Source organism: Lycium barbarum, chromosome 12, assembly GCF_019175385.1.
Source record: "Lycium barbarum isolate Lr01 chromosome 12, ASM1917538v2, whole genome shotgun sequence".
Taxonomy (NCBI): domain Eukaryota; kingdom Viridiplantae; phylum Streptophyta; class Magnoliopsida; order Solanales; family Solanaceae; genus Lycium; species Lycium barbarum.
The window spans coordinates 64,387,218-64,399,593 of NC_083348.1; the positions used below are offsets into that span (position 1 = coordinate 64,387,218).

General features: G+C 40.2%; 1 protein-coding gene across 1 annotated transcript; it reads left to right on the forward strand.

Moving 5' to 3' along the window:
• The first annotated feature begins 1,808 nt into the window (after positions 1-1,808).
• Positions 1,809-4,296, forward strand: LOC132623480 (pentatricopeptide repeat-containing protein At2g33680). The gene has a single exon (XM_060338234.1). The coding sequence runs from the start codon at positions 1,934-1,936 to the stop codon at positions 4,091-4,093; it is 2,160 nt and encodes a 719-aa protein (XP_060194217.1). The 5' UTR covers positions 1,809-1,933; the 3' UTR covers positions 4,094-4,296.
• Positions 4,297-12,376: the final 8,080 nt, after the last annotated feature.

The window sequence follows — 12,376 nt, forward strand, 5'->3', positions numbered from 1 at the left end:
GAAAATTCACAGTAAATAAACACTATTATTTAATTATGCAAAGATAAATGCGATGCGTGTGCGTAAGCTGGTAAAATGCCAAAATGATAAAAATTGTGAATTATAATAATAATAACGATAATAATAATAATAATAATGATAATAATAATAATAATAATAATAATAATAATAATAATAATAATAATAATAATAATAATAATAATGACGGCTAGTAACTGTAATAGAATAATGAAACGCCGGTATTGATAAGAGGCTAGTAATTATAGTAAAATATAATATATATTTTTTTAATTTTCCAAAAAATATTAGAAGCGCAAATAGGTATTTTAGAGGAGAGACGGGACAAAATTGGGTGTCAACAACCCCTGTGTAGTTCAGAGTTCGACCCGATGACGGGCGTCGAACATAGTCACGATGTCATCAATCTACTTATTTGTAGATTTGGACAAACTGGAGGATTGAATTGGAAGGTACCTCGAGTAGTCACCCGATTAGATTGGTTAAGATCTGTTTATTAGCAAAAAGAACCTGTAAAGATTATTTGTATAAGGCATTTGGATTCTTCATTGAAAAAGAATCTTGTCTTTGTTTGATGAAGAAAATTGGACTCAGTTACTGTAGGTTTTTTTTTTTTTCCTTCTTTTCATGAACAATAAATTAAACGGAAAAGGGCCAAAATTACTCCTGAACTTTGGAAAATAGTTTATTCATACTCTTCGTTATACTTTAGGGCCAATTATACCCTTACCGTTATACTATGAGGTCAATTATACCCTTATGTCTAACAGCTGCCACGTGACATCATCCCAACCCTTCAAAATTATTTTCCCCTCAAATAATTTTTTACCCACTAAAATAATCCAACCCGATCCGATTTTTTTTTCCAGCCAAGGGTAATGGGTTGGGTCCGTATCAGTTTGGCTGGGAAAAAAAAAATCGGGTCGGGTTGGGTTATTTTAGTGGGTAAAAAATTATTTGAGGGGAAAATAATTTTGAAGGGCTGGGATGATGCCACGTGGCAGCTGTTAGACATAAGGGTATAATTGACCCTATAGTATAACGGTAAGGGTATAATTGGCCCTAAAGTATAACGAAGGGTATTGATAAACTATTTTCCAAAGTTCTGGGGTAATTTTGGCCCTTTTCCATAAATTAAATATGATCTTAATTTTGTAAGACCTCGTAAGTTGCAAGCAAAAGCCTTGGAGAACCCTTGCAACAACTAAAAGTCCTGTTGGGAAACGCAGAGGCGAATCCAGGATTTTGACGCAGAGGAGCACCAATAGCCACTGCCTTAATATAAATATGTCACTTATTATGTAAAAGTTTGACGTGCAACTCTTTGAAAACTTAATAATTATGCTAAGTTATTGATAAAATAGTAGTATAAAGTATAAACTTCAAAATTGGGAGAAACGAAAATAGATTTAGAACGGAAACAAAACAAACTCAACAAAAAATAGAAATAAAGGTGCTGCAAGCGAGACTCAAACTTAGGTGTCATATAAGGACCTAAGGGACATAACAACCAAATGCACCAAAGCAATGAATATCTCTCAGGTCCTTTTAAATATATATATATTATTTAAGATATATATATATCATATATATACAGAGTATTCCCGAGGTTAAGAGGAACACGTGACCCCTCCCAATAGGGTGGGTCCCACCCTGGGGAACAAATGCCGTCAAAAGTGATTTTGGAGATCTTTTTTATTTTTAATTTCCTTTTAGCTAAGCATAACTAGACTTCAATATTATCTTTTTATATTTTAATAATTAAATACAAGCTTGTGGACTCGTGAATCCATTTGTCAAATAATGAACTAGACTCTGAGTAGTTTTGGTCATGCGACTCACGACATGAAATTTCTCAAATGCCAAAGTTTTAAATAGTGGCCGCCTTCAAGAGGCGAATGACTAAAGTTCACATATGAGTTATGGTCCATCATCTCTAGCACTTGCTTCCCTTTTCACCAAAATACTCCATTACACTCAATACAAAAACCTTCCTAAAGGCGAATCTCTTCACGCCCATCTCATTAAAACTGGGTTTTCCTCTTCTTGCATTTACTTATCCAACAGCATTGTCAACTTATACGCCAAATGCCACCGCTTGTTCGACGCTCATCTCGCTTTTCAAGAAATACAAAACAAAGACGTTGTTTCGTGGAACTGTCTCATCAATGGGTACTCTCAATTGGGTCGTCGAGATTCCTCGTTTTCAGTCCTCAAACTCTTCAAACAAATGAGACAGGAAAATGCACTACCAAATCCTCACACTTTTGCGGGAATTTTTACTGCTGTGTCGACTTTGGGGGACGCGTTTACTGGGATGCAAGCACATTGTCTTGCCTTGAAACTCAATCACCTTTCCGATGTGTTTGTGGGTAGTTCTTTGTTGAACATGTATTGCAAGGCTGGCGGTCATCATCTTGTTGATGCTCGCAAGGTGTTTGATGAAATGCCTGAGAGAAATTCTGTTTCTTGGACCACCATGATATCGGGTTATGCGTCGCAGAGGCTTGTTAAGGAGGCTGTGGGAGTGTTTAGGGTGATGTTATGGGAGCGAGAGCAGGATGTGAATGAGTTTGTTTTCACTAGTGTGCTTAGTGCTATTGCATTGCCTGAGTTTATTAATGTTGGGAAGCAAATTCATGGTTTTTCGTTAAAGAAGGGCTTTTTATGGAATGTTTCTGTTGCTAATGCTACAGTTACTATGTATGCGAAATGTGGGAGTTTGGACGATGCATGTTGGGCATTCGAGCTGTCCTGTGAAAAGAATTCGATAACCTGGTCTGCGTTAATTACTGGTTACGCGCAGAATGGAGACTGTGAGAAGGCGTTGAATTTGTTCTCGGAGATGCATTACTGTGGGATGAATCCTAGTGAGTACACTCTGGTTGGAGTGCTTAATGCTTGTAGTGATTTTGATGCACTTAGAGAAGGAAAACAGGTGCATGGATATCTATTGAAGTTAGGATTTGAGCCTCAAATGTATATTTTGACTGCTTTAGTGGACATGTACGCTAAATGTGGTAATATAATGGATGCCAGAAGAGGTTTTGATTATTTGAAAGAACCAGATATAGTCTTATGGACTTCCATGATAGCAGGATATGTGAAGAATGGGGACAATGAAAATGCTATGGGTATGTATTGTAGAATGCTGATGGAGAGTGTTGTACCTAATGAGTTGACCATGGCGAGTGTGTTAAAAGCCTGTTCTAGCCTTGCTGCTTTGGAACAAGGGAAGCAGATTCATGCTCATATAGTTAAGCATGGGTTTAGTCTTGAAGTTCCAATCGGAAGTGCTCTGTCAACTATGTATGCAAAATCTGGAAGCCTTTTAGACGGTAATTTAGTCTTTAGGAGGATGCCAGCAAGAGACTTAGTGTCATGGAACTCGATGATGTCAGGTCTTTCTCAGAATGGCTGCGGCATTGAAGCCCTTGAACTTTTCGAGGAAATGCTTCTTGACGGAACAAAACCAGATTATGTTACTTTTGTAAATATTCTTTCTGCTTGTAGCCACATGGATTTGGTAGAGAGAGGGCAGAATATTTTCAAGATGATGTCTGATGAGTTTGGTATAGAGCCTAGGCTAGAGCATTTTGCGTGTATGGTAGATATGTTTGGTCGTGCTGGAAAACTCTACGAAGCAAAAGAATTTATCGAGTCAGCAGCAAATCATGTTGACCATGGTCTGTGTTTGTGGCGTATCTTGCTAAGTGCTTGCAGGAACTATAGAAACTATGAATTAGGTGCATACGCTGGAGAGAAGTTAATGGAATTGGGTTCACAAGAGTCGTCTGCTTATGTGCTACTCTCTAGTATTTATTCAGCTCTGGGAAGATTGGACGATGTTAAACGTGTGAGAAGGTTGATGAATCTTCGTGGATTAAGCAAGGAGCCTGGATGTAGCTGGATTGAGCTGAAGAGTCAGTTTCATGTATTTGTTGTTGGAGATCAGTTGCATCCACAAATCGTAGATATACGTGAAGAGTTATGGAGGTTAAGCAAGCAAATGAAAGATGAGGGATACAAACCAGATTTTGATCCTTGCTTAGAGTTGGAGGGAATTGTGGACTGATTCAGTGCAGAACATAGATGCTTTTCTGGAAATTATATATTGTATTTCTTCTTCAATCACATTCTGTTTTTCTATTTGATTCATGTCAGTTTTCCTAACCCAAATCTAATCTTATATCTTGATATAGTGCCTTCTTAAAGAAATACCGTAGTTTCTTTATGAAATTGGAGATTTGGTTTTAATTAAACACATGTTACTGGTTATTTCTTTTTCTTTTGGTGATTAAACTTTTTCTGTAATCACCAATAGAACAGTACAAAACCACAGCTTTGCTAACACAGCTAGCTGTCCATATCTGATCACTCTGAAACTAAAACTAAAACGAAATCACTGTAAAAATAATTAAAGCAGTTAGAGGCATACCTCCTAGGCAAGGTTCCCTCACTTCCTTTTTAGAGCACATGATAAACTAACAAACAAAGCAACTAACAGCACATATACTAGGAAACTAAAAAGAACACAGTTGTAGCAGCCTTCTAACTCCAGCAGATGCCCTGATATTAACGTGTATGCAATGCTTCTAGCTATACCATCCATATCTCTGCATGTCTTCTCAAGTACCCTCATTCTTTCTAACCATATATAGCATGAACACTCCTGTAGCATTTGTGACGGTTCATTGCAAGTGTTGGTCCCATGTAACTAATGTATATGTCTCTCTGCAATCAAAGTAATAGTCTGCTCCAAAAAAAAAAAAAAAAACCTGCTCCAAAAAAAAAAAAATCTGCTCCGTAGACTTCTACCAAACCACACTCAACAAATAAGTGATCCCTGGTTTCATAGTGAGTTTGACAGAATACACAACTTGTGTCAACATTCATACCCCACTTGGAAGGCCTATCAACAGTAAGAAGTTTATTTTGGAGACAAAGCCACATTATAAATTTTGCTTTTGGCCTGACATCATACCTGGACATTAGGCATTCCCTGGCACCTTGGCAGCACTTCCAAGTTCCAATCAACTGCAGATACATCTGTTTAATCATGCTCTTCCTTCCTTGTAGTAAGTTTCTCTTGATCTAGTACACCCCTGGTTCCCCTATTTTCTTAACCATCCATCAAGCCTGTTATGGTGTGGTCATACTGTATAGGGTAAAAACCGGGTCAATTTGTTACCGGTAAGACCGGAGCAAAAGACAGGTTCAAATGGGCACAAATCCGTTCGATCTTGCTCCACACCAAGGTGTTGTACCGGACACAGCAGATCCTAGTCAAAATAAGCGTGTCCGTTAGTCCGGATAATCTGAGCCAGAATGTGCGTGTCCGTTGGTCCGGATAATCAGTTGTGAGCCTGACATGTGTCATAAAACTATTCCACTATTTGTGCTGACAACCGTACGGGTGTCAGACCGTACGGATCAGCCTTATCCTTTTTAGGGTTTGTTCAGAAAGGTTTTTTGGTAGTGTACTAAAGGCCCATTAGAAATACCTATAAATAGAAGGCAACCCCCCCCCCCCCCCCCTTTTTTTGGGGGTTGGCTTTTTTCTCACATCACAACATTGTAATCATCTGAATTATTAGAATTCTCTTCAAGCATTTTGGTCCGAATTTGTGGTGGTCATCCAAAACCGAGCCAATCTTACATATTGTTTGGCACTTTCAATCTATCTCATTATCATTATTTAGCACATATCATCTGCTTATTTACTATACATACATATATAAATATATATAATCGTATACATATTCATTCAGATTTCATATTTACCAAAAGATTAAGTTCATCCACATATCCTATTCACCACTTACAAATTTAATTGTTACTCGTAATTCGGGGAAAAAAGTTTGGCGCCCACCGTGGGGCTTAGGATAATAGTGGTGGTTTGATCTTTGCTACTTTTTTCTTCACTTGCTGTTTGAAGAATTAGCAGATTTGCACAGAAAACGTACGAACTGGCAAGCAGCGGTCACTCCGGTCATGTGAACAACAACGAGATAGTTGCTGAAAACGAGAACAACAGCGGGTTACGAAACCCACATGCGGATCAAACCGACCCAAATGCTATCAACTCGAGAGAAGGCCTCAACCGGCAGAATACCGTTAATCAGGAGAATGCCACCCTTCCGGCCACAGATCCTTTGAATACTCATAACTCAATTACTTTGTCTCGGGCTTAAGGCCGAAAAACACTGGATATGTCGGGTGAGATTAACTTACGTTTGATATTTGAAATGTTGCAGGAACAAGGGACCACCATAGCTGAACAAGGAGTTGCCATAGCTCATCTTCAGAGACAAGACGACAAGGTAGCTTTGGCGAAGTCAAAAGGGTTTACCGAACCAAGACGGTAGAAAGTACGGATAGTCGAGAGCAACGGATCCGGGTCTGATTCGTCTATCGAGGTTCTGAAGATGCTCGAGATTTTGGCAAAACGGGTTGATTCAACGGAGAAGAGAGTGGAAACATATAACTCTCGGGTGGATCAGATCCCGAGCGCTCCACCGATTTTGAAAGGGCCGGATTCGAAGAGATACATTCAAAGGCCTTTCCCTCCAAGTGCAGCTCTGAAGCTGATCCCGAAGAGGTTCAAGATGCCGGATATTCCGAAATACGATGGTACAACGGACTCGCAGGAGCACGTGACTTCGTACACTTGTGCCATAAAGGGCAATGATGTCGAAGAAGATGAAATTGAGTTGGTGTTGTTGAAAAGTTCGGAGAAATACTCTCGAAAGGGGCGTTAACTAGATATGACCACCTGCCCGAGCATTCTATCACTTCTTTTGAAATGGGGAAAATACATAACCCCCCCAAACGTATAGCCAGATTAATTATGACGCACCCAACCTTTGCGGGCGACCTATTACCCCCTCCCTCCCCCCCCCAGCCTTAATTTTTCTGTATTTTTGTACCATTTTTTGACTGACGTGGCAAAAAACAATTGAAGCCCAGTTGCACAGTGGAGAGTGTTGCACACTCTCCGCCACATTGGTGCCACGCTGCTACCACTTTTCCTTTTTTTTTTCATTTGATTTTTCTTTTATTAATTATATTTACACTAATTAACCTCTAATTAACCATTAAACCATTAATTTTGTCTTCTTCATCACTAAACTCTTCTTCTTCACCACTAAACCCTTCTTCTTCTTCATTTCAAGAAATCCATCAACCCATTTTCTTCCTCCATTAGCACACACACATTCAACCCATTTTCTTCCTCCATTAGCACACACACATTCAACCCATTTTCTTCCTCCATTAATACACATACGCATTCAACCCATTTTCTTCCTCCATTTACAACACACACTCAACCCATTTTCTTCCTCCATTAACACACACATTCAATTTAATCATCAATCATAAAGAGCTTATTTTCAAGAAACATTCAACCCGTTTTCTTCAACCCATTTTCTTCCTCTATTAAAACCCATTTTCATCAACCCATTTTCTTCCTCCATTAACACACACACATTCAACCCATTTTCTTCCTCCATTAACACACACATTCATTTGAAGGCAAATCAAACACCAAAATATCTCCTCCACCGAAATGGCATTATGTTTTAATGGATCAGACCCATTTTCATATTGGTGTTGTTGCTGCTGCTGTTGCGGTGTTGCTGCTGTTGCGATGTGGCGGCGGTGGTTGAGGAGAAAGAAGAAGAAATAGAAAAAGGAGAAAGAAGAAGAAAAATAAAAATAAATTGCATTTAACAATTGAAATGTGGAAGAGAGGGGGTGGGGGGGTGGGTGAGAGGATAAAATATAAATTAATTTTTATTAAAATATAAAAAATATTTTTACTGCTTTCACTCGCCATTAGGCATGTGCACAAATCGGTTCAATCCGAATTTCCGAACCGATTCGAAACAATTCGGATAATTCAATTTAGATAATACAATTCGATTTCAATTTACAAATGCAATTGTAAAATATTACGGTTTAACGGTTCGGATACGGTTGGCTTCAATTATCAACCGAATCGATCCGAACAAACCAAATTTATATGCCACAAGTGACTAATATGACTAATTTGGTATATGTAATGTGGTGTTGGCGGATTTGTATGCTTGCACAAGTTTTCAAGCTCTTGTTTTGCTATTTATATGTTATTATGCTTGCAAGTTTATGATTTTTTCTTGGTTAATATCTTGGTTATAAGGCTGCAAATTTAGGATCTCATGATTTTTTGTTATGTTTACTCTAAAATTGAAATGAAATAGTTACTTGTTTAAATTTCAAATAAATCGAACAAATCGATTTGTGTAACCGAACCGAAATAATAAAAAACGAATCGAATTGAACCTAGAATGGATCGAGTTTGATTGAAAATTTTAGAAAGTCGAAATTCGAAATTTCAACTCGATGATGGCCAAAACCGAACCGAATCGATTCGTGCACAGGCCTGCTCGCCATTTTTTTTTTTGCCATGTTAGTCGAAAATGGTACTAAAATACTGAAAAATTAAGACTGGGGGGTAATAGGTCGCCCGCAAAGGTTGGGTGCATCATAATTAATCTGGCTATACGTTGGGGTTTTTTTTTAAATGTATTTTCCCTTCGAAATGCTCACAGATGCGTTTATTAAAGCCCATGCCGGAGCCAAAACGGTGCAGGCCAGAAAGGCGGATATCTTTAGAATCTCCCGAAGAGATGATGAACTTCTACGTGAGTTTGTAAACCGCTTCCAAAGGGAACGGATGGAACTGCCCCCAGTTCCAGAGGAATGGGCAGCGCAAGCTTTCACCAAGGGACTCAATCCTTGAAGCTCGACTGCCTCATTCAAACTGAAGGAAAACTTATTAGAGTACGAGGCTGTAACCTGGGCAGATGTCCATAACAAGTACGAATCTAAGATTCGGGTAGAGGACAATCAGCTCGAACTTCCCCCGGGCCCAATAAATATGAGCAAAAACTCTGAGAGATCGAGAAAAAATTATGAACCGGAAGCTAGACCATCGAGGGAAAGATACCGACCATATTCTCAATCAGAGAAGCCTAGCTTCAGGTCGGATAAATCAAGGAGTGACCTTAATCACTTCTCTAGTGGGGGCGATAAATGAGCTGACCGTCCGTCAAACAGTCGAGGCTTGTCATTTAGAAGTGACGTCGGAAGTTCAGCTAGCAATAAAGACATGCCGAGGTTATCGGAGTACAACTTCAACATCAACACCTTGAACCTTGTCTCGGCTATCGAGCGTATCACGGAAGCTAGGTGGCCAAGGCCATTAAGATCCGACCCTGGTCAACGGGACCCGAACGTGTTGTGTGAGTATTATGAGACCTATGGGCACAGAACTGAAGATTGTCGTCAACTAAGTGATTAGGTGGCTCATTTATTGAAAAATGGCCACCTTCGAGAATTTCTGAGTGAACGAGTCAAAAGACATTACAAAGAAAGGAAGAGTCACAAACGAGCTGAGCCCATGTAACCTCAACATGTGATCAATATGATAATAGGTGGAACAGATGCTCCACAAGGACCGGTGATGAAAAGAACAAAGGTCTCAATTGTACGAGAAAAGCGGACCCGGGACTATGTACCCGAAGGCTCCATCTCCTTCAATAACGAGAATGCAGTTGGCATCATTCAACCGCACAATGATACATTGGTAATTTATATCCTTATTTTTAAATCACAGTTTAAACGTATTTTGAGTGACCCAGGTAGTTCAGCCAACATTATCCGAAGAAGAGTGGTGGAACAATTGAAGTTACTGGACCAGATTATCCCGGTAGCCCAGGTACTCAGCGGGTTCAATATGGCAAGTGAGACTACGAACGGTGAAATTTCTTTGTCGGTCAACATTGACAGGACCATACAACAGACAGTGTTTTACGTCATCGAGGGAGATATGAAGTATAATGCTTTGCTCGGCAAACCATGGATTCATAGTATTAGAGCAGTACTATCGACACTATATCAGTTGCTGAAGTTCCCAACCCCGGAAGGGATCTATCTGAGCCGAACAGCCCGCAGTAAGGGAAATGTTCGCGATCGAGGAAGTACCACTCTTTCCAAAGAAAACAGATCAAAGAGATGATAAATCAATCAAAGGCAAGGACACCAAATAGCAATTAAAGAATACGGGTTCGAAAGCGGAGCAGAAGGAATCGGACCCGGCTGGTGAAGAGGACGATTTCGGCGTGCCTAGGTCGTTTGTATTACCAGATGACTCGGATGCAACCAAATCTACCGTGGAGGAGTTGGAGCGAATCATTTTGTTCGTGCATTTACTGGACAGAAAGGTATACCTGGGCATGGGGTTAGCCTCGGAGCTCAGGAACAAGTTAATTAAATTTCTTCAAGCTAATGCCGAATTTTTTGTGTGGTCCCATATAGACATGACAGGTGTACCACCGGAAGTAACAACTCATAAGCTCAGCCTCGATAGGAAATTCACCCTGGTGAAGTAGAAGAGGAGACCAATGGCTGAGTCAAAACATGCCTTCGTAAAAGATGAGGTAATAAAGCTTTTAAAAATAGGCTCTATCCAGGAGGTAAAATACCCAGACTGGCTAACTAACGTAGTCGTGGTGCCGAAGAAAGGTAATAAATTTAGAATGTGTGTTGATTATAAGGATCTAAATAAAGCATGCCCGAAGGATTCATTTCCTATGCCTCACATCGATCGAATGATTAATGCGATGGCCGGAAATGAGATGTTGAGTTTCCTCGATGCCTATTTCGGGTACAACCAGATCCGGATGAACTCGGAGGACTAAGAGAAAACTTCTTTTATTACCCAGTATGGGACTTATTGTTACAAGGTCATGCCATTTGAGTTTTAAAAATGCCGGAGCAAGTTACCAACGCCTAGTTAACGGAGTGTTTGAAGAACAGATAGGGAAAATAATGGAAGTTTATATTGATGACATACTAGTCAAGTCCCTGGAAACAGAGGACCATTTAAAACATTTGCAGGATACCTTTGATGTACTTCGCAAATACAATATGAAGCTTAACCCGGAGAAGTGTGCCTTCGGTGTCCGATCGGGCAAATTTTTGGGTTTCATGGTATCAAACCGAGGGATTGAAATTAACCCGGACAAAATCAAAGAATGTCAAGGCAGTACAAAGACTAACCGGGAGGATAGCGGCTTTGAGCCAGTTCTTCTCGAGGTCATCAGATAAGAGCCACTGTTTCTTCTCCTTGCTAAGAAAAAAGAATGATTTCGTTTGGACACCGGAATGCCAAAAGTCCTTGCAAGATTTAAGACGGTACCTGACCAGCCCGCCCTTGCTACACACGCCGAAGGCAGATAAACATTTATTTCTATACTTAGCAGTATCCGAGGTGGCCGTAAGCGGCGTTCTGGTCCGAGAGGAAGCGGGTACGCAATTTCCAATCTATTATGCGAGTAGGACCTTAGGAGATGCGGAGACCCGTTATCCGCAGCTCGAAAAGTTGGCTTTGGCATTGGTAAGTGCTTCGAGAAAGCTAAAACCTTACTTTTAATGCCATCCCATATGTGTAGTAACTACTTACCAGCTAAAAAATGTCATGCATAAACCGAAGTTATCAGGTAGAATGACCAAATGGGCCGTAGAGATTAGCGGATATGACATCGAGTATAATCCTAGAACAACTATTAAATCGCAAATCTTAGCCGATTTTGTAGCAGACTTTACCCCCGCCATGATTCCTGAGGTAGAGAAAGAGCTTTTGTTAACCTTGGGAAAGGCTTCGGGTATCTGGTCTCTACATATAGACGGGGCATCGAACCTGAAAGGTTCCAAGTTGGGCATTGTTCTTAAGACCCCCGCCGGTGACCTCATTAGACAATCAATCAGAACTATAAAATTGACTAACAATGAAGCCGAGTATGAGGCTGTGATTGTAGGTTTAGAATTGGCTCGGAGTTTGGGGGCCGAAGTGATCGAGGAAAAATGTGATTCTCTCCTGGTCGTGAACCAAGTCAATGGCGTCTTCGAGGTCAAGGATGAGCGAATACAAAGGTACTTGGAAAAAACCCAAGTGATATTGCATCGGTTTAAAGAATGGACTACGCAACATGTACCGAGGGAGCAGAACAACGAGGCGGATGTATTAGCCAACTTAGGCTTCTCGGTTAAAGAGGGAGAGTTCAATTCTGGCACGGTTATCCAATTAATGAACTTAGCAGTGGAAAATGGTAATACCGAGATAAATGCAATGGGTCTGACATGGGACTGGCACAACAAATACATCGACTACTTGCACGATGGAAAACTCCCAAATGACCCAAAAGAATCAAGGTATCTTCGAACCAAAATGGCCCGATTCTGTTTGGTGGATGATCAGTTATATCGCCGGTCTTTTTTCGGTCCCCTGGTTAAATGCTTGGTTCCCGGAGAA